General features: G+C 44.1%; 1 protein-coding gene across 3 annotated transcripts in view; it reads left to right on the forward strand.

Moving 5' to 3' along the window:
* LOC135895989 (uncharacterized) overlaps positions 1-23,830 on the forward strand; it is a 152,642-nt gene that overhangs the window by 33,107 nt on the left and 95,705 nt on the right. Inside the window, exons 2-5 of one of the 3 annotated variants that reach the window (XM_070535011.1) lie at positions 931-1,138; positions 1,282-1,455; positions 1,528-1,606; positions 1,671-1,917. The exons of 1 other annotated variant lie outside the window; for it this stretch is intronic. In XM_070535011.1, coding sequence (XP_070391112.1) covers positions 931-1,138; positions 1,282-1,455; positions 1,528-1,594 — 449 coding nt within the window. In that variant the 3' untranslated portion in view covers positions 1,595-1,606; positions 1,671-1,917. Of the gene's footprint in view, positions 1-930; positions 1,139-1,281; positions 1,456-1,527; positions 1,607-1,670; positions 1,918-23,830 lie in introns of those variants that run through there. One more of the 3 variants, XM_070535010.1, reaches the window with a different exon arrangement.

A 23,830-nucleotide genomic window follows, 5' to 3' on the forward strand; every position in this document is an offset into this window, starting at 1 on the left:
TAAGCTGTCAGCGCCTGTGAATATGGTGAACACGATGTATTCGTTGTTCAGCTATAGCAGTTTGCCTGTTTGTCAATATACCAGTACTGAAGTGTACAAAATGCGTTATTCTGATCCGGAAATTTATCGCGCTTTGTTTCCCGTGCAACAAAGGCGGAGGGAATAGTAAGTACGTAGTAACGTGTGTAAAGATTAAAAATGTTGGCTGCGACAAAAGAAAGAAGACGTTAACGTTTATTTGTTGCACTGCATACAACAAACTCGTGTGCCAATCGAAAAAATTGAAGTAACTATTAGTACGCTTCTGTGTGGCATTCTGGCACCCTCACTGATTTGTCACATGTGTAGTGAAGATGAGGCCATAGAACATTTTTTAAGTTCTTGTCGACGATTTATTAGCTTAAGTAAACTAACCCTACAAATACCACTCCGCCTTCTTGGATTAGATTTAACTGTTCAAAATGTACTATCGTTGGGTGCCCTTACACTTCGACATAGCGACGGGAAGGTTAGCGCTGCCATCCAAGATTTTCTTTTAGGATCAATGAGATTTCAACTCCGAATACAAAATTTTAAGCCTTCTTTTCATTAACTAAAATTGAATTTCAACTGTTTTATTATAATTATGGTAGAATTTTAATTTTCGTAAAATCATGCAGGCTCTACAATCTTTGTATTTTAATAATTACTTACCTATTATCAAATTTTGACTTATTTTGCACTTTCCTATAAACTACGCAATTTTTGGCCAATCCCCCAGATTGGGTACGTGCCGCTAGGTCACAAGAATCTACATGTACATCTACGTCTGAGTGCGTAGGTTGACAAGTCGCTCCTCTTTACTGCTGAGCCCACGTGTGAAGTTTCGAATACGTTAGTCCAGAGTAGATGCATACCTACAACTCAATGCGGTACTATTTTCTGTCACAGATGGGACGGGCATCACGGTGATATTTCGAGAATGTGACACTGACACGTCATCTGCCATGGAGGCAACGCCTGCAGACCTCAGCGTCGCACCGATGGAGGAGCGATCCAGATCCCCCGAGGCTGAACTTTGGAATGCTCGAAGGACCCGGTTCCTCATTTTGAAATATAAAGAGCTCAATCCTCTCGTCGGGATAAAAGGCGGCCTTAAGCAAGTTTCATTTACTTTCTCATGGACTTGTTAACAGAAAGTTAAATTTCAACTTTGTTTGCTTTGGCACTTGTGAGCATACTTCAGAAGCTTTTAATGTGCTAGAATTGCCAATTTTTAATCCATTACTTTTTTTTTCACAGGACAAAAAAGGTCATGTGGCAAGAAATTGCTCTTATGATCAATAAAGAATTCTCAGTGGTGATGACTGAGCTGCAGGTGCAGAAGAAATGGAAGAGCCTTGAAGGCTCATATACAAAGACGAAAACAAAAAATAATTCATCCGGGCACTCGACGGCTTCGTGTGAATATGAAGAGTGAGTGCTTTCGACTATTGCATACAGTCTCGGGCTTTTGTATTTGCAACTAGTTCTTTTCTTCTTTCATAGAGAGCTAAGTGACGTTCTTGAAAAAGAACACCACATCGCACCTACAGTGCGATGTGGTGACAACTGAGAAAGACAGCAGGTGCAGTTGCCTCATTTTGACAGAAGTTTAGTTATCCCCCTTAATCCTGCACATTGTTTTTCAGCAAGTCTCCCGGCGCTGATGACGGCACTGACAACATGGAGCCAGAATTGTCAACGGGCAAACCCCCGGCCTGAATCAGCTGCAGTTGTGAATGCACACCCTAAGGATGCCTTGCCAAGAAAAAAGGACAGCACGTCGTTGAATGCCCTTTTACAAGAAGTTAAGGAGGCAAAGGAAGAGCGGGCCCGACGCTTTGACCGAAAAATGGCTTTGTTAGAGCGGCAGGTTACAGCTGTTGAGAAGGTTGCCACAACAGCCCCTGAATAAAAATTTCCAAAAAGAGAAAACACGTGTGTGTGTATTGTGCATTATCACTACACAACACAAGACAACCATACAAAGTAGCCTAGGGCTTGCAGGCCCCAAACGTCTCGATTCTTTATCTTTCACAAACATCGTCTCAGAAAGTATATTTGCAGCATTACACAGAGTGAGGCAAAACTTATCTGCATAAGCACTGCTAGCGGCACAAGGATATACACTTCTGTGTTTTAGCACTGCTTTTCGGCAATTGCCTTTCTCAGGCACTCACTGTAGCCTGCCACACAGCGGTCAACAACATGGCCACTGTCCTCATCGTTTCCGACTTCCTCCAAATCTGGGAGTTCCAGCAGCTCTTCAAAGAAATTTCTCTCCTCATTGCATAAGTTGCGCAGGACGCATGCGCCTATGATTATAAGGCAGCACTGCTTGCTGGCTGCGTCCACCAAGTACAGCCTGCGAAATCGCTGCTTAAATATACCAAATGTCACCTCAATGGCAACTCGCGGCTGGGAATGGCACTTGTTATATTTCCTTTTCCAGGAGGGGAAGCTCCGCTGCGTGTTCTTGTAAGGCGTCATAAGCCATGGTAGCAACGGATAGGCTGAATCCCCCAGGATGCGACCATTGCTGCATTTGGTTGCTGCAGCTTGAAAAAAGGGGCCTTCGCGGAGCACCCTGGCGTCGTGTGCCGAGCCGGGAAATCCAATGAGCACATCTATGAACCTATTCTCATGGTTGCATATGCCTTGCAGGATCAAAGAAAGAAACTTTTTTTCGGTTGAAGTACGAGTGCGGGGATTCGGTCGGGGTGTTTATCTCTATGTGGCTTCCGTCCACGCAGCCAATTGTGTTTAGTGGCCCCTTCCCAGCGCTGTTTATTCAGAAAGCCACCTTTGCTACGTTCTTGCTGTTGCTGGTCCGGCCACGCGATCACTTCTTCACTCATGCTATGTAAAAGGTTGAGCACTCTCACAATGCATGCGTGCACAGATGGCTCTGTAACATCAAATCTGCCTGCAATTGAGTACATACTGCACTGGCTCCCAAGGTAGCTCAAAACAATGAGACACGTTTTTTCGGCACTGATTCGCGCGCGCCTCCACGAGCTTCTGGGAAGAACGGTGGCGCTTGATAGCAGTCTGCAAGACAGTTAAAGGTCTCGCGTGACAGTCGGAAGAGCCGCTTAAACTCAAGTCCAAAATAGCTGCCAACGACGTCTTCATGGTATCGTGGAATACGATTTCGGTCTTTCCTCACCAGCTTTACGGCCAACATTACGACCAAGTCATCGAACTCCTCATCACTGCCCGAGTCCACAAGGTCCATGGCTACTCGAACGACAGTTGAGAGTGTGGCACAGTTCATCGTCGTCGTTCAGTGCAGCAGCGATGCTCACACACAATACATAACACACACACACACACACCAGACCTGACCAATTTTTTCTACAACCGTAAACAGCGCAACGTAAATAGCATAAGTCACATACAAATTCACCAGCGCGTAAACAACACCTGCACAACCAACACCTGCACCTTTGCATTCGTTTCTCCGGGGCGCTAGTGTAGCGCTGCAGCTGCACCACTGAACTGGCGCTGCAGAAGTGCGGAACTCGCCGTGAACCACCGTTAACTGGGTTCAAGTGGTGCAGCTGAATCGAACAAGCCCGATGTTTCACCGATTTAGCGGGAGCTCAAACAGTGGCCCCAAAAGCTTTGCGTCAGCAAACATGGCGACACCCATTGAAGCGACGACTCTAACCTAGCACCAAACTGAGTTCGATTTGTGGTAACGCGTGAGGTTCGCAAGGTAGGAGAAGTGACTTCGGTTGTCGCTTTCTCGCAACCAGCATGTGTTATGAAGATTGATTCATTAGACGTCGCTGATTCCGAATTCGATTGTGGATATTATGGCTCGTAGGCCATACACGGCTAAGCTTGGCTGGTGAAGGCACGTAAAGTTGGCTTGCTTAAAACTAAGCGCAACTAATTGTTTGCTGCTTACAGAATAACCTCTAAATTGTAATTAAATGCGAATGCAATCAAGTCAAACTTACTATTCCTATCATAAAATCGTCTATTTTATTTAATTATTTCTAATAGCTTTTCTTTAACGCCGTAGTGGCGCTGTCAACGCAAGACGCTATCCGCAAACTCAAAGCCCTATTCTAAAATTTTTCACTCCTGCGTGCCCCAACGCTAACACCCGCAAAGCTCTTTGGGGCCCCAAACTATTGGGGTCCCTTTTCTCAAACACTCTATTTCCGCATATTGACACGCGTACTTATCTTTGTCGGACGACCACGTTTCGCCGCCTAACAAATATCGCACAGCGCGGGACGCGCCTACATGTATGCGAAGTTTCTGGAAAGTTATCGATGCTTCTATCCGCTGTATGTTGTCGCCGAACCTTGTGTTATCTGATTTCATCGCCTGACGCGAATGGTGTAGAACTTTGTGGAAGGCACGCGGGTCCCAACGATTAGTCTGGAACATTCGACGACTGCTGTATAAAAGCCGACGCGCTTGACCCGCTCAGTAGATTTCCGACGATCGCCGACCGTGTTCGCCGCTATCGTTATGCTGTAAGGGTATCTTGGTTTGTGGGCACAGGTTCGCCCAATAAAAGTTAGTTTTGTCGTTCACAGTATTGCTACTGTGTTCTTCAACGTCACCACCACGTGACAATATTGTAGTTACCGTTGCCCCGAAAGACGACACACTGGTTCCCCGATGACCTCGTATGAACGGACGTTGGGTAATTATCACAAAGTACGGGCTGAAAAATTTCCAAATTGTTCCTCAGCACGCGACAGCAATACTTTCAAGCAACGCCGCGCCGGATCGCACAAGCCAGAGAGGAAGAAAGCCTCGCCGCGCGCACTTTTCATCTCGCCCGATGAAAAGGTATTCGCCAAAAAGAAACAGAAAAAAAGAAAGGAAAGAAACCTAGTGCCTGGCCGTCACTGTATGCCACATTTCAGCCGCGCTGGGCAAATCTCCCATCAGCCAAGAGGAGGCCAGCTTGCTGTCAAACTCCTGGGTGGCAGTGTCCGGCAGGCCGTCCTTGATGGGTGAAGCTAAAGCATATCCTGCGTCAGGACAAACTACTTGGGAGAAACTACCTGCGTCTTCGAAAGGGCCTGGGGCCCTAGCTCTTGGGTCGCGTAGTGGAGTGAAGACGCTTTATAACATTCAATCAGTTCGGAACACTTCTAAACCAAAGCTCAAGTACTCGCCTTTCACTAGTCAATGTTTCGGTGTGTAACATACTGATAAGGTAGTGATTAGAATATACCTCTTCATGTCTGGGACACCTTCACAGCATGTCAAAATTCGAGCATATTATTTGTAGTACTTCTCATATGTAATTGCTACCGCCTTCATGACAACCCAGTTCAATATATTCGTCGTAATAAAATGTAGCTCTCTAACAGCGAGAAGAAATGTTGCAAGCCGAAAATTTTCATTTCTAGAAGCGTGACCTTCGACTAAAGCCGTCTACTTATATAAAATCAAATTGAAGTTCATTTTCATTTTGTCGAGATACAGAAAGGACTGTGAAAGATAGCTGTCTTTAGATAAGCTTGACAGCTTGACTATAGCTCACGACCCCGTAATACATTTCGGAGCGGTAACGGCACTTCGTTAGGCAAGAAAAGTGACACCAGCTGACAGCCAGCGTATTACATTGAGGTGTACAGGCTAGAGAACGAGAACCTACAGGTCATAGAGATTTTTCAAATATTTTATCAATATATTTAAATTTCTAGATTTTTAAAATAAATGCATTTAAATATTTTAATCAATATATTACCATCTGTGAAATAAAGAATGAAACACAAAGGTCTTTGTGAAATTGAGAAACCTGAATACTATACAGATAGATAAAATCAAGTACAAAATCTCTGAATGACAACATTGGATATCAGAAATAAAAAGGAATCATACTAAACAACTAGATACAAGAAAGCTAAATACAACTTGTAAAACAGCTAGATACAGTACTACTGATTCGCCACAGAAATACGCTGCCTAATAGAAGAAAAGAAACCTACTAAGCTACACATCGCTGTTTATAAGCACCCTTTCTATGTGGAAACGCTATCCACGAAGGTCTATCCTGAGCCAACGAAATTTCTGTGCACTGACTTAGTACAAACAGATTATCCTCTAAGCAGCTGCCTAGCCTGAACACATTCTGTAGCTCCCCAATATATCATTGTTTTCACCCTCTTCGACAAGCCAAACTATATGGCTTGCATTGCCATGCTATATATCAGCTACGTTACTGTAAGTGTGAGCTCTTCATATACTTATTACCTGTGCTTTTATAGATAAGGTTTGCCCTTCTTACACGCCAAGAATACAGAATTTGCTTTATTTTAATCCCTTGCTCGATGATGCTAATCAGCTGTGCCTTGCTGTTTGGACCTGGTCGTCTTATTTGCTGCATTGAAATTTCATTGTGCCCTAGCTGCTGTCGTGTCATTACGGACATTTTCTTCTACATTTTGTTAATTAAAGCTTGCTACGTTAATTTTTTTGCTCTCCGGCTTTGTCTGTGGCTGGATATGTATGAGCCTGGATTACCGCTTTTTTTTTCTTGCAGTGTTAGCCACTAATAAACTCTCACATGTAACACAGAACATCATCGTCTTCGAATGTCATACCGTTTTGATCCGCGGTATAAAGATTTGCGAATATTTAGTTGATTGTCCTAGTGCTTTCACATGGTCCCAGAGTCTTTTTGGTGCGTCTTTATCTGTTTCCGAAATGCCTTGAACCCAAGGGTCACTTGTACAAGTATTTTTTTTTCTTGTGCCAGTTCATTCGCCGCACACTTTGCTTTTCCAGGAGCGTGTCCCATCTAAGCAGTACCTGTCTTTCGTGTGATCCTAACTTTTTCGATTGTCTATGATCCATATAGACGCCTGTTTGCGCTCTTCTATAGCTGGCTCCATTTCCTTGTTCCACTACTTAGTACGCACGCGTTTTCCTCTCCGACAACAATTTTTGAGCCGTGTTTGTTTTGTCTACTGCTGCATGACATCTGCCAGCTTGCGCAGCAGAATGGCAGCGCCATCTTCCGACGGCCTTGGGAAACCGACGCTTGCTGGAAAATAACGGCGCGTAGTAGAGCGCTTGAGCTAGTTTGTTCAGAGCTGAATTCTCACGTAGCTTTGCCCTATCATCCCACTGCACACCAGCACACCGAAGGCTCGCTCTGCATGGTCACCGATGGTGTTCCTTCCTTACTTTATACAGGAAAATGGATGAATGTTCGAATAAGCCTTTAATGTTTGAATAAGCCTAATAACTATGAGCAACGCAATGCCACCGCCGAGATTGACAGCTGCCTTACTTTGGTGCAAAAATTATAGTAGGCTAGGGATAAAGGGAACAATAGCATCAACTTCGGTTGGCCGCCCATATGCATAATGTCAAACGTGTGTTAAATGGAACTTTAGTTTCTTTTAACTCTGGGTAAATAGAACCTTAACGGTGACTACACTTACCTTATCGACTCACGGAAAAGGAAAAGCCCTGCAGACATGTCAAATAGGGATGCCATAGATAGTAAGGAACGTCCAATCCATCAAGACGTTGCTGGAAATTTAGTGAAAATTATAGATGTCCACGCTGCAATGGTGCATTCATGATGACGACTTTTTTTTTAACTGAATGTATTTAAGGAGAGGTTGGTACATTTGTGTGGCGCCGGCTACTCTTCTTCTCTTACATGATGGCTATCGTCGCAAAGTTCTCAACAATTACAAAACTGGACTCATAAACGCATGAACGAACATTCACGCGCTAAGTCTCAGTATTGCAATATAAATGAATGTTCGCGCAACAGAAGAGTTCACGTAGCATAAATACTCACAAAACCGAAGTGTTCACATGCAACACATCAGTTCACACAGGATAAAAGTTCACAAAGTCAAGATGTCCACACGGAAGATGTTGGGCACCTGCAAATTAGGTCCCTTTTGAATGCCGCACTCTGAGTATACTAAACACACATGCTGCACGAACACGAATACACAATGAAAATGTAATGAATGGTGCCTGTTAAAAACAAGAATGCGAGCAATAACTGTTGTATGACTTAGTATTTTTGTGATATTTTTTATCCCTCTAAAAATTGTACTAAGGCTCGCGCAATGGTGTTTTGAAGTTTTTCTGTTGGCCACGTTCCTAAAATTTTCCCTTAAGGATAGTGGCCGTCTATTCAAGCCACGTAGTTTTTCCGAAAGGTTCTTGAGGCGGGGGGGGGGGGGGTTGCATCATGATATTTACAGTATGGAAGAAGGTGTTCTGTCTTCTTCAACCTCTTCACATGAGCATGTACCACTGTTAGTTTTTCTTATCCTATACAGGAAGCTTTTAGTATAGGTTGTGCCTAGCCGAAGCCTATGAACTTTTGTTTCAACAGGTCGACTAATCGAATTCTATTCCAAGATTTATATTATATAATTCTGGGTTCTGCGCATCATTTATGAACCAAGCTTCCTTGGAAAATCTACCGCATAAGTTTGTTCAATAGACATCGCGCATCACTCACCGCTAAAGGAAGTAGTGATAATTCATTCGCTTGATGTGCTGCACGTTCCTTGTGATCAGCTGTTACATTTCCTATGATTTCACAGTGACTTGGAACTCACTAGACAGTTATTTCGTGTTTGTAGATCTTTCGCTATGACGTATGTCTTCTGTATTTCATATGTCAATATGATGTTTGCTTTCCTTGAGAGGATTTCATTTAAGCACAGCAATGAAGCTTGTGAATCACTCAGACTTACTCAGCGAAGAGGTTCTGACTGCTGGCATATGTAACGTAAAGCAGAAAGTATTGCGTGAAGTTCTGCAATTGTGGAAGTTGTAAATTGGCAAAGCTTATAAGCTCTTGTCTCTTGGTATGCAAGTATATAAAACGCAGATGTAGAGCTTTGTTTCCAATATGATCCATCGGTATACACGTGAATGCGATCTATGCGCTTATTGTAAAGATGCGATCAAGTTAATTGCTTTTTCACAACTACGGGCATATCACATTTGCGATCTGCTCCAGGAATTGAAGTCACTATTTCTGGAATGCTTGTAGCCATGGGGGATGAGCCGCGCAAGTTAGGCAAGTATTCGTTAGCAGGCAGTGCGCTTTGCACCGCCGTATATCTCCAGGGAGGCGTGCCACGGTTCTACCCTAAAGGTCTTCGCATAGTGGATTGTCAGCGCGATGCGTTGCCAAACGAAAAAAAGTGACAACAATTTTCCGTAAATCTTAGTGCATCTTAGTGCATCTTCCGTAATCTTAGTTGGTTGGCGGGACTCAGTAATCACCAACGCACTGACAGATGCACGCGGATCGCCAAGACATATGCGAAGACTTCTGGCCAACAATCTTTGAATTGTTTCCTCTAGATTACGGGATATTCCATGTAGCACAGGAGCAGAATATGCTACTCCTTGTCTAATGATCGTCGAGTGAATGTGTAATAAGGAAGAGGTTGTACTACCCCATCTTACTCCGACAAATCGACGAACAATTTTGATTAGGGAGTTGACTTTCTCTTCTAATGCTTTTATTTGGGTAACCCATGATAGCCGCTTGTCTGTGATAATACCCATGAACTTGCGTTGTTGCACAAGTTGCAGACTAAGAGAAACTAGCACGAGCTGGAATCTCTTAAGGCATTTCCTTGTAAAAGGAAGTACAACAGTTTTTTCACGTGAGACAACCACGCCCGTGCGTTTCAAAAAATCATTAATTATTGTTAAGCCAGGTAGTAGCTTTGGCTGAACGGCTTGAGTACTCGAGTTTGATGCCCATATGCACAAGTCGTCTGCGTATATTGAATAGATAATAATTATAAATGTATAACTATAAGTTATAATAATTATTATTTCTTTTTATTTCTTTTTTATAGTTATTATAATTGTTTCTAAATTATAATTATCGTAAATAATTCAAATAGCAGGCAAGAGAGAGAGCGAGAGAGAGAGAAACAAGTTTATTGACCCATAACAAAATGTAGCGCGTTAAGCGCCTCTTCATGGGTTCCATATGCTTCCACAGGTTCCATAGTCTCTGTGGATCAGTCGGAGCTGGTCTTGCAGGGCGGGGCTGGATAGCAGATATGTGGTAATACAGCCATAACACAGTTAAATAGGAATGGACTGAGTGCACTAGCTTGCGGGACGCTTTGATTCACTTTACGTTCTGTGCTCTCGCCATCAGCAGTTCCAATAAAGATTTTCCTGTCTCTTAACAAATTCACAATCTATCACAGTGTTCGGTCAACTGTGCCCAACTGAATTACAGTACGTGCGTGATGCTCGCTGTGTCAAATCCACGCTGTATGTCTAGAAACCCTGCAACTGTGATTCTTCCACAGCTCATCTCATGATCCACGTATGTAACAAGATCTAAAATAGCATCCGTCGTACACCGACGCCTGCAGACGCCCGCCATATTTTCGGGTAGTGCGTTGGTGCATTCCGTCCACCACTGAAGCCTAGAGTCTATCATGTTTCCCTTAAGTTTACGTAGGAAACTTGTGAGACTGACAGGACAGAATCTAGCTATAAAGGAGTTTTACCCAGATTTAGTATGGGAACCACCCGTGCAATTTTCCAGGAAGGAGGAAGTTTTCGTGGCCACAGGACCCAGGCTTTTCAGGGTAGCATATGTGACCCCGTGAGGTCCAGCTGCTGTCCTCTGGCGGCGCGATACAAGTACGTTCTTTAATTCCTCTCATGATAACGGCCAGTTTAGGTCATGATGATGGCTATTGATAGAAAAATTGATCGATGCTTTGACTTCTTCGACAGAGTTCCTGTATTCAGGTGCGTTTACTGCTGCAAATGGGCGTGTAATAAGCTGACAGAACGACAGAAAGCTGAGCTAGTTGGTAAGGATTCATTATGCAAAAAAGAGGTGAGGCGTGCAGACAGGACACAAGAGAAGAGAAGTGGACAAAACGAATGCCGACTATCTTCTCTTGTGTCTTGTGTGCACGCCTCACCTCTTTTTTGCGTAAGCTGACAGAACTCGTTTACAACGGTCGTTCCGGTACTTTCTGGACTAAAGCTAGAGCTCTGAATGGTTGTTTTTGCATTACTGGCCCACTTAAAGAGCTCAGAAAATTCCCTAATCTTGATTCATGTCTAAGAGGAGTAACTGAAGTGCAGAATTCCTGCCAGCGTTTTTTACCTAGATGCTCCAGCTGCCGATCCATACGATCATACATTTCTTCACATTCTCGGCAATCTTCAATAAGGCCTGTGGGTCAGTATTTCATTTCTACTGTGTACAGCTCTGAGCCTTTCGTGTTCAGAGTCTACACGAGCGTGAACTTCAGGAATTGTAACAAACCTCGAACAAAGGTTGCATTTGACTACTATAAACGACAGTAGACTGTCTGTATCACTGACTGCATCAGCTTGACTTATAGTGGGATGTTGAAATGCCAGCCAATTTGTTATCTTTTCAGAGCGCCGATAAGTGAAAAATCATAGTATGGGATGCTGTATTAGAATAGGAAAATGATCACTACTCCTTGTTTCAATTTCTGTTCTCCATGCTGCTCCACATGCAATATCGTTTGAGCAGAACGTGAGGTCCAGGCAGCTGGAGCTGGGCAAATAACGATCCTTGCCACTGATGCTTCAGGCATCAGATGATGCGCTTAATTGTTACCTGCTCTGAGGAGATAGTCGAAAACATTATCGGTGAAATTTGGGACGAAGACTAAGATTTTCTGGATGGAAACATAGTGCGCGTTAATGTTTAGCGCCAGATGACAAGAGATGCAGTTGAAGGTCAGCAGCGCTATCCTGAACGCAAGAACTTTGTAGAATTGGGCATTATTTCACGCATGAACACAAGCTTGCACAAAAGGAGATAGAATATCAGAAGCAGTCTATGAAATATCTGGCAGGATCATTCCTAGGAATTCATGTGTTAGACAATCTGTTTTCTGTATACTTTCTTTTCATTATTTGCTGCAGGGAAGTATTGCTGATACCGCCATTTCCCTTAAATAATACATGGCCCTATTTCTAACATTTCCTCCTTCATGGCTTATCGCTGTCATATCGGGCAATACACGGCGTCAACGTACATGCATTATGTTCACAGATGCTCGTGAAAGTGCGCTTATTTGGTGACCTTGCCCACCACACAAGCATGCGTTATGCTACGCTGTTCCCTCTTGCTTAAACCTCCATCAAGGATCGAGTGAGCTAACGAAATTATTAGCCGCATCTAATCAAAATTTTAACGATATTTTCCCCGAATATGTCATAACTGCACGCCTCCTAAAGTTTGCAGCAGTTATGAAAGCTGACACAGGAAGGATAGAGACAATGGGACCGCTAAGAGCCACTCTCGCCAAGCTGTCTGCCAATTTACTCATAATTCATTCCTTTGTGGCCAGGTGCCCATACCAATCGAGTTACGGCGAAGTGAGAAGGATTTAAAGGAAGAAATGTTCATGAAATATGTGAGCAACAAATTGCAAATAGAGCTGAACTTAAAGAATCCGTTCTTGTAACCACTATAGAGATTGAACAATGCAGTCTTCCTACGGCGAATATGACCATCGGATACTCAGCTGAAAAATGAAAAATACCCGTATGAGGCCAGAAAGGCTTAGTTAGAATTACAAGTCAAACGCAGAAAATATTTTTCTTCGGTTTGTGAGGCACATGTCGCAATGATAGCCGTTATATTTAGTTCAATTAGGTGATTTTATAATATACCATTTAATATACTGCAAGATGGATGTTTCCGGTTGTTCGGATAGATGTCATCGAATGTAACCCAGAGGTTCCCTCTCTCGCTGCCATTAGATGCGACCTCATTTAATCGTACACTAAAGGCACCAACACGTGCCTGCACGAAGACCAGCTGGAGCTGAGACCAGGAAGAATGAAAATATAATATAAATAAGAATAGTTTGTGATCTTATAGGGGATTCATACATATTTAAGCATGTTTGGGCAGTTACTAATCGAAATTTCCACAAAATCGACGGTAAACTAGGTACAGTACATTTTTGGCAACGAACGTTGGCATACTAAGGCATACACATCAGCTTACCCTTCCAGAAGTACAAGGCGTAATATATATGACGGTGTACCGTATATAGCACAAACTGAAATTACAATACTGGCCTTACGTACATTTTATACATCATCACAAAAGGGTCTCTCAGCATCGCCGATCGTTTGTTGCAAGGACTTCATAGCATACAAACCTCTCGTACTCCTAAAGGATGCCCGGAAGGCGGTAGGAAAGCGTATTATTAGATCATTCAAAGGAGAAACTATATTTGAGCCCTCTATGATTCTAAGATGCAAGTGAATAATCTGCAGTTTTATGCGAAAAACGCAATGTCATCTGTGTATACATGTGTGTATACGCCGTTACGTCAGGATATAGAGATTAGCAACATATTACTTACTATACAATAAAAGACTGAAATTCTACCATTTTCCCCCAAATTCTATATTTTGCCACGTGATCGCACTAACAAATGTGGCGATGGCTTGTTGATCGACGCACATAAAAGTCTTCAGTGTATTGAAATTAGGACGTAATCATCATCAGAAATTTTGTTCGTCGTTTGTAGCGCCTCTTACCCATTCACAATAATCGAAGTCTGTTATCGCCCCTCCCCCTTCCCCCTTGGTAATGATCCTTCCTTTGTAGCAGATTTGAAGGAAACATTGCGTTCTGTAAGTCGGTCATATCACCACTCTCCAATATTATTGTTTGGTGATTTTAACGTTCCTGGTACAACATGGAATAACCTGGCATCAGGAACTTCTAAACACAGCACCGTTAGCGATTTTGTCAACTCATGCCTAACCTTTGGACTAACGCGACTTGTTGTTGAACCCACACACCGAAGTGATAATTATTCTAACGTACTCGACCTAATTTGGCCTCTTATTTTGATAAGAAATCTTAAATGTCGTACTTGCCTGGTCTTAGATGCCATTCTACAGAGTGACCATGTTTAAGTTCTATGGAATTTTTAAAAATCGCCTGTTGCAGATACATTATTGTAGTCCTTGAATTGAATTATTCATTTCATCAAATCTCATCTTGAAACGTGATGATCGGGAAGCAGGTGTACACCGTCAACTGTGCACAGCTGGCACAAGCGGCATAAAAAATAGATGTCAATAAACCAGCATAGCCGTAGCTAACCATGTATCGGGCTTCTTTGTTTAAATGTGCCACCGAAGCCACACTAACGCACATATTGAATACAGAATGTTCTAATAATACCAATTCCAAAAGCTCACGTCCTAATTTTGTTTTTCCGTGGCTGACAACCTCCGCGTTATTCAACCAGGGACAGAAACCACCAATTTTGCACTGTAAAGCAGAATTCGAGCCTTCTCCTTATTCAAAACACCAAAAGTGCTGTCGCAGCTTGTCGTTCAGGCACCGGCCCATTTGTTCCAAGGAACCCGACCGCAGTTTAAAGGAATTCTGTACGGGACACAAGCAGCGCACGGGGCATACTGGTACTCGTGTTTCGTGGCACAGTATTTGCTTACTTGATTTGCCATGACGCGTTTCCACAGCTGAGGCAGCTTGCATGGCGAAGAAATCACTAGATCCACCCTATACTTCTCTGCAACTTTCTTTCAAGTTACGCGAAAAGTTTTGCACGTATATCACAACCTTCGAACAAACTCTTCTGCGGAGCACCTACAAAGCTTTCCGCGTACTCTTCGCGCAGCTGATCAAGCAGCGTGTCTGCGACAACTTTAAGCATTTGCACATACTTGGTAACCAAAATTGACATTGAAGAGGTTCAATGACGTGTAACACGTACCTAGTATCATCACATGCCCAGTATCACCCCTACTTGCATCGTCGAGTAGCGGTGAAATAGATTTATCGAAGGATGGCACATAACCAGTGACACATATTTAGTAACGCTATTTGGCGTGAGACGGGTATGTTCTGAGGCAACAACTATAGAGCAACACGTACCCAATGCCACATACCCTTGACAGTAGTTGGCCCGACGAACTTTCGAACACAGTTCGCTAATCAATGCAGCCTTGTGCTCCAACCATTATCACATGTACTACCTACTGAACCATGCTGCAAGTCCTCTGAATCTCTCTCTCTCTCTTTATGCATGTGTGTGTGTGTTTGTGTGTGTGTGACGCTTGCGGATTACCATTACTGGAAAAGAAAGGGGCTGTAAAATGCGTCGGTGATTGTTAGTTTTATTGTTAACAGATGTAATTATCGATCACAGGTGGCGATCGAACGATTAGAGACCAGTAAATACTTTATCAGTACCCGCCCCAGCCGTACAGCTAAAATATCAACGTTACCTTTGTGGTGGCAAAATATGGTTAGATGGCTCAAGGAACTGAAAAAATTGTTTTCCGCGGGAACCATTTCACGGGAACCATCGGCTGCCTGCTCGGCAATGTATGCGTGCAAGGTTCGTCGCAGCGGGACACGAAAGAAAGGCGTATTACAAAAGCGTCACTTACGTGCATGCTATTCTAAATGGAAACGTGCCTTCAGCTGTTTTATTGGACTTGTTAGTGCGCAGCCGACACTGCGTGCCAGCTTTGAAATGTGCGGGACGGGTGACAGGTGGCATACTCTTAGTGGCGTGCGTGCGTATATTCGAAGCTTTTGAACAATAAATCGAATAGTGTTCGACTCTGTTGTCGAATTGAATAGTTACTATTCATAAATGCGAACATTCTTTGGATACTTTTCAAATATTTCGAAACGTCAACTGCGTCCAAATAAACTTAGTATAGGGGGTAAAAGTGCAATACATTTGTAATGACTCCTTCAGACTCCCTCAGGCGTACTATAGACATGAAACATGACAACTTGCGTAGTGGAGCAGGCTACATCACTTAGGTAGCCATATTTTACAGGCTGTACAGCGGTAATTATCATGATGTGAAAAGCTCCGTGCATGCGAAGAAACCATACTTGCTTGCTCCTATAGTGCTTCATCTGTGCTTTTAATAAACAACGCTTCATAACGTACTATGTAACGAGAGAAACGTGCTAGCTTTAAGACTGCTTTTAATTGTGATAATGGCTATTCAATATTCGAAAACTATTCGACATTCGATTTGATTCGCTTCTGGCACTATTCGATTGGTATTCGATTCGTTTTCAAAGATCACTATTCGCATACCCCTGCATACCTGTACTCACTTGCCTTCCGCCACTCCCTCCCCTTTCTGGTGGATAAGCCCATGGCTCAAGGGCATAATCGCTGTGCAAAACCCATTCTTTGTTTTCATATCGGCTTAAGATGCCAGAAGCATTATCTTCTTGTAAGCTAACAAAGCGACCATCTCCTCGCGTTTGATATGGTAAAAAAACAGCTTTTTTTACATGACCAGAGAGTTGAACATGCGACATTGTGGATTTACGTTACAGTTCACGGTATTCGAAATAAACGTCATGTTTCTTTTCTTTCATCTTCTGCGACAGCCTATGTCAAATCAGCGCCAATTTTCTCGAATGTTGGTGGCAACAATATAAGTGAACAACTTTCATACACTTCAGCATGATCGTCTCCGTCTTAAGTTTGAAAAACATTGGTGCCAATATGCAACATAATGCACGAGACGCCTACAGACGTTTGCTTCAAAGGCTTTTTTCTCTACGAAATTACCAATGAATTATTAATTACCAATGAATTATCAAACGACACCTTGAATATCGTCAAGAAATATGCGCAAGCGCGTAAATCACTTAACCCTTACCCTGTCTTGGACAACCTGGCTTCGTCCACGTGTTTCTGGTGAAATTGGCAACTCAGCTCGTTAACGATACTTTGCATTTTCTAGCAATGCCGCGGACGTGCCTTGGTTCGTCTTAGTGCTTGGTCATGGACAGCACATGTTCCATGGGACAGTGCAAGCACACCCGCCGCGGTGGCTTAGCGGTTGTATGGTGTTGCGCTGCTAAGCGCGAGGTCGCGAGATCAAGTCCCAGCCGCGTTTTGATAAAAGCGAATTGCAAAAAAAAAATTGCCGCCCCTTTTAGTTGATGCAGATGGTCGAACAGCGAAGCTGTGTTAGTTACACCAAGTGTTACACCCTGCAAATGTAACTTCACAAGCAGTTTATATTGTAAATGTTGTGTTTCACAATTATTTCACATTATTTTCGCTTATAGGTGCTCTTCGCATGGTGAGCATGCTTTGGGAATGCTTTCTTTATTACGGTTCTCCCAGTGTTTCTTCTTTTTTTTTGCACGTTTCCCCGCCAACTGTCGCTAACGCTCGCAGTAAGCAGCTTCTTTCTCAGGAGTACGCTAAAGGCTGCTAAAACTTTGTCGACAATGGGCTGACATGATGCAATTGATTGTTGCTTTAAAACAATTAAAAATCATCAGCATACCTAAACACCTTCAAAACCTGCCCCAATTAAAATGCTGGTGCAAGGCACGGTCAGTAGTAAATAAAAACAACTTACAAAGCACAGGAGAAACGCAGGAGCCAATACAAATGCCTTGTCTTTGTACATAAAGTTCGTCATGAAATTTGATGAAGGTGATTCCAAGACAAAACTCAAGAAGAGATAAAAAAGCTTGAACAGACACACCTGCAACATTATAGAAGGCAATGACACCGCTCTCGTCAATGCAGCTTTTGACAGAGAAACAATTCAATGTGCGGAACAGAATAAAACAAATCCTCACCGTCCACGGAAAAGCAAGTACCCTATCGATAGATTCGTCTGCAGAAAGTACGTTACACATGAAGAATTCTCTGTCGCAAACGGGTCAACAACATGTGAATTAAGGTGCCTCATTAAAAACTGGTCATTGTGCAACTGGAGTCGTGTATGAGTTTCTGCTGTCTTGCGATAAGACATATGTCGGCCAGACTGGGCGATGCGTAAATGAGCGTGCGCGCGAACATGGGCTTTCACTGAAAGGTAAAGACGGAGCAAATTTGCCTAAGTACTGTAATTCACATCAGTATGAGCCATGGCTGGGCAAGATACGGATTGTTGGAAGAGGCAGGGACACCCCGGCACGTGAATTGTTAGAGGCGTTTCGTATTAAAGAGCGAGGTTCGTCTTGCATTAGCGACACATCAGTTTTACTTTTGGATGCCGAGAGAAGGTTTTTTGATAGCCGGCTGTGATTATGGTGTTGCGCGATTGAAGTTATTTTTCTATGTTACGCATTCGCCTGCGTGTATAAGTTGCATGTTATACAATAGAGAATAAACAGCGGAAAGTTGGCGCTCCCCTAGTTCCATTTTTTCCTTCCTTGTTTGCTCCAAAGCGATCATACTTATGGTCTACTGAACAATGTGACTATCTTCTATGGACCTGTCACTTCGCTTACGAGGATGGCTTTGGAAATCTGTGTTCGTAGGCATTGATTTCTATGTTCCTATAGTTCTCTTCTGCAGCATCCACGCTGTGGCATGCCCACAGGTGTATATGTATTGGCGTAGAAAGATTACTTTAACTCCCGCCGACCAACTTGTTAAAGTATTTACTTGTTTCTTTCTCGGTCTCTTTACGGTAGTTTTAGGTTATTTCTTTTCGTTTATTTCAAATGCACAAGTTGTTCTCCCTGCGCGAGACTGCTCCATAACACTCATTTCGTTTTCTTAGTTTCATTTATTTAGCTTTGAAAGAATATTACAATAATGTATAGTGCCTGATGCACCCAATTCTTGGTGAATCTCAGTCGTGAAATTCCCGCACGAGAGTGGTCTGTGTTAGAGACAGAAGATTCTTCGCTGCTTATATTCCCATTCACTCCCATTCCCCCTGCGCAGTGGTAAGTAGATTATAAGAAATTTGATTTAGGCAGGCTTTCTTAGATTTTCCGTTATAATGTAAGTCTCCCTCTCTTTCCCTTACTGGATATTCGCCAGAATCTTCGAGGTCATTATTGTCATAATGGCAGTGTTCCCGTGAATACCTGCTGCTGTCGCACTAAATTAGTTTAGAGCCGCAGATATCGCTAAAGTGTGCGGATTTTTTTTCTTACGCTCATCTTTATGATAACTCCGCTCTTTCTTTTCCCATAAAAGGCGACGCGTTGCTCTCTGATTACCTTGCGTCCAGTGATGTCACGAAGCACATCGAGAAAGCGCCGAGTGCTATATGCTGAAAGCGAAGGGAAAAGTGAATGGATTTGGGGACTCATCTCTGTAGAAAGGCAGTTTGCTCTTGGCCGGCGTGCTACGTCATCCGTCGAGTGTTTGCTGCCTCCGCTCGTGGGACGGCTTATAAACACCGCGAGTCATGAATATTATAGCATACCTGATTAAATCAACCAGGCTAGGTGACTATTTGTTACCACCCCGTTTCTAAGGGGTTGCCGATAAATCATCATCATCGTCATTAAATGCTCCTTGACGTTTATGTCCTTGGGGTGTTTATACATGGCATGAATAATAGCGCGTGTCTGGCCCGAAAACCTTATTGCTCATACGTAAACTGCTCATATAGTTGTTACTGTAGATGGCTTAAGTAAACCAGAAAAAAGGCCTACGAATAGACAACAAGCACAATATTATCGGACCTTTAGATGCGTAAGAAACGGAAAAATCAAGAAAAAATGCGCGAAACTAAATAGAACCAAAGAAATTATATGTCAAGTAGAATCCGCTTTTAAGCCAGCTATCCTTGGTTTGATATTCAGTGGCAATTGACGACCAAACAGTTTCATTTATTGTGAACAGTACGCTTCACTACTCTACGGGGAGCTAGTTCATCATCTCTAATCACCGACGAGAGAAAGTTTATTCACACGTTTATTCTTGTTTCTCAAGAGATTTCAAAGTCTGGGAACCTTCTAAAACGCGGTATTTCGGTAAAGGGCTAACCAGCTGCGCGTGAGTGCGACACTCGTGAGCATTTGTCGCAACAAGCTTCTTTTCATTGCCAGCCGGAATTTCTTGAGCATCGATTCCGTAAGCTGAGTGCTGTGTCTGTCTGATCCAGGCGTAAAGCCGGTTATTAGGGAACTGCGCCGGGCAGTTGTGAAGACTCAGTAAAAGAGATCGGAACTCAGCGATTCGACGGCGAACAAATGTGCAGAGGAACTGGTTGAGAAGGACAGGCTGTCCAGGATCGGACAAAGTGTGGCAACGTCTCTTCCTCACGGCTGGCCGGAAGGTTGACAAAAGGCGCAAGAGGGGTCGCCATCTTTCGCTTCCGTCCTTTCTTCCGACGACCAGGCAGCGGCGGCGGCCGAACGGGGCAAGCAGCTCTTCGCCGGGAACCCGCGCGCGCACCCCGCTACTTTACGACGCTCCTGCGAGAGAGAATTAGCGCCGTAAACGCAATTAGCAGTGGCACCACCGCCTCGCGAGGTGCGGCTTTGAACACGGGTACCGAGGCGCACTATAGTACCGGTCGAAGAAGTGAGACAGGAGGGAGGGTCTTCCCGCCGTGGCGCCGACGGGTGCTGTTTTTCGGCGCGCAGGCGTGAATACGGGGCAGGCTTCCCTCTCGGTGCTCGTGTGAGCACGCGCGGGCCAGTGCACATAGCCAATGGGTGCGCACACCTCAGGACCCGAGCACACGCGGCAGCGCTGCGAGCCCAAAGCAAGAGAATTAAGCGCCTGCATCAGGTGGAGCGCATTCATGGCTGCTGAGCGCGCAAGCGTGTCGTGTTTGCCCTCGGGCGTTGTTGAAAGTCGAGCTTTTCTTTTTTTTTTTCCAACTAGCGTCCTTCGTTTCAGTCAGCTCCTTTCCCACTTCTTTTTCTTCACGCTGTGACTGGATTCCTTTGAAACCGCGTGGAGCGTCAGTCACACCACGGTGGTTACTGTGCGTGTGTTTTTGTTCAATTCCTAAATAATAATAATAATAATAATAATAATAATAATAATAATAATAATAATAATAATAATAATAATAATAATAGAATAACATGGGCCTGTCAAAGCCGTAACGAAGGTGTTCAAGTACAAAAATGTTTATCAGAAGGCGGATAGGACCTCTGCGAATCGCGTCAAGCCTCTGCCCATGGCGGCGCTGCCTTTATTTTGAGCTGTGCGCGCATGAGCGCGGCCAGGAGCTACGGATGCAGGAAGCCGCGCTGTATATAGCGACAGTGAACAAGCGAGAATAACGGTATAAGTAATGTGGTGATGAGAAATGGCTGCTCGGCGATCAAAATTTCTCAGCTTTGAAATGGGTTGCTACAAGCCCATACATACGTGCAGAAAAGAGAGTACGTGCGATATGATAGTGATTACGTCGGTGAAGTGCGACACGGGAATAAGGCTGCGCTTGAAGCGCACAGGTTCTTGTCGTTCCTGCGTGGGCTGCCGGATACACTTTAGCGACAAGAGTTCCCCTGGCCACTCTACTGCTGCAGGTACACTCAGTGAGAATTTCGGAGTTACAACCGTAACCTTTTTTTTGCGCCTGCGTCTTCCATGAGACCAATAAGAGCATGACTTGAAGTGCACATTGTTGTCTTCAGCACGTACGTCCGAGATTTTTGCGCATCGTCAAAAGAATATCGTGGGATCCTAACTTGCATGGACGAACAGCAAATTTTGTCAACATTCATACAGCCAGTGGGTTCACATTATGCATGCTGGTTCTACCATTGGTACTAACGCTGATCATTCCAGCGGTTTGTCAGCGCAGGGGACACTGCTCCGACGTCAGACGACTGCGGCACAAAATTAGTTTAGGTAGAGCGACACGGAATGAGAACGAAATTTCAGGAGGGCACTAGGCAGACCATTAGGCCCAGCCGCCTTTGAAGGCTCTAAGCCGCAGAACAGCACTTCTATACCACGAGCTGTAATTGTAATATCATCCATGTCTGTTACAGGAATTCTTTGTAGTTCTGTCCGTTCATGGTAGTTTCTTGGCAGAACATTTATATCTGTATTGTCTGGTTTTTGGCGATATCTTCGGGATTTCCTGGTGCCCCGGCTGCCTGTCTTGCGGCCATGCACGCGGAGCCTTCCAGAGACCCTTCTGACCAGAAGTCATCACGGCCGTCCTTTGCGAGGAAGTGAGTTAGCTTACTCAAGTGAGTTAGCTTGCTCAGCAACACCGAGTACACTGAGCTGTACTCCGTGTTGCGTGAAGAGTCATCGGATGACAGCTTCATCTCTGTCCTCAGAAAGAGGACCAAAAGGAGGAATGTCAAGGCGAATGCGTCAACGCAAACGAGCACGCTGACTCTGAAGTCAAGACCTGAACGCTGGCCTACTGTCATCGTATTCGTGCCCGATTAATACTCAACTAACCTCGATTGTTGAACAGGCAAGCACTATATCTTTTCTTGGAAAGGGTCGTGCAGAATGAAATTAAGGAAATCCGAATAAGTACGCGGAAAAGTGTCCTCGCAATCGATGTTTTCAATGGGAGTGCGCTGGAAATCGAGGAATCAGCCAAGAAATCAAAGAGCTAGGAGGCGTCAAAGTGCCTTCCTCTATCTCGATGGACGATGCATCCACAGCGGGTATAATATATGACACTGATGTCGCCATTCCTAATGCGGGCTTACCTATCCTCGTCAAACCAGCAAGTGGGGTTGTTGTCATCGCTCATGATAGTCGCCTTGGAATCACGCGCTGTGTCAAATTGATTTTCAAAGCAGATTACATACCATCGCACGTCAAAGTTGGTCACTTCTAATACCCTGTTTGGCTATTCGTACAAAAGCCTCTTCAATGCCATCAGTGCTTTATAGGCTTGGACATGTCAAAGGGGTCTGTCCAAACTCGTTAGTGTTCCCCAATGCGCTGAACCTCATGCGGAAGACACTTGCCGGGCTACTGTCCTCAAGTGCGGCAACTGTAGTGGTTGTCATGTTGCTTCGTCTAAGGACTTCCCTTGAATCAAGAAACAACTCCCAGTTCTCAAGCAAATGGTTCGGAACAATTCGTCATACCGGGAGGCTGCTGAAATGATCCGGCGTCGGCGTCACCGAACGTCCTCAAGAAAGGCAGTGTCACGAAATGAGAGTGGCCCTTCCATTGTAACACCCACATTCTCCAGCCAGGCCACAAAAGGGCTGAACAGCGCAATAAAGTCAGCCGAAAGGAATCTTTCTCCAAAAGAATGGCCTGTGTGTCCACGCCAGCAACTTCCCAAAGAACCACAGATTGTCAAGCCCGCTCGGGAGAGCCTACTCCTGCTGCTGATCGCACGCCCAAAGCAGATTGTCAAGTAATTTCAATACTCCGTCCCCTCATAGATGCCATTCGAGTGATTTTGTCAAATTTCTGAGCCATGCCTGCCCGAAGTACACTGAAAGTACTGGACGCCTTAAGCCTAGTGCTTGGATCTCTCGAATAAAGGCATGGCCAACCATCACCCATCATTTTGAGGAAAAGTCAAGGCAGCGTCAATCATCCAGGAGAACGCAAGAGGAATAAAGTCACGCCTTTCGTACTTTCGACATTTTATATATATACTAATATGCTCCCAAGCATTGTAATATGTTAGCCTAACGTATCAAGACCAGTCAGATTATCTGGATATGAAGCTTTTATGCCCACCACAACTGGTGCATGCAGCAAAGTCATAGTTTTTATTCGTCGTCAACTCACCTAAGTTCGCCAGCGATTCCACCTTAGGATGACAACCAATATGTTTACCTTACAGTTAAAATGGGGCAAACTCGTGTTTACACTTGTAGGAGCTTATATCTCGCCTTCAAGCAATTTCGATTCCAAAATAATAACAAGCAGCTTGACGGTGTGACCTGCTCCACCAGTCAGAACAGAAGATATTAATGCACACCATATGACACGGGGAAGCACAAGGATAAATGCATGAGGACAAAGGCTGTGCACGGCCTTTCACTGCTGGATGACGGCCGCCCATCGTTCCTACGAGCCGGGAAATGTGGCAGCTGTCTTGA

Source organism: Dermacentor albipictus, chromosome 3 (assembly GCF_038994185.2).
Source record: "Dermacentor albipictus isolate Rhodes 1998 colony chromosome 3, USDA_Dalb.pri_finalv2, whole genome shotgun sequence".
Taxonomy (NCBI): Eukaryota; Metazoa; Arthropoda; class Arachnida; order Ixodida; family Ixodidae; genus Dermacentor; species Dermacentor albipictus.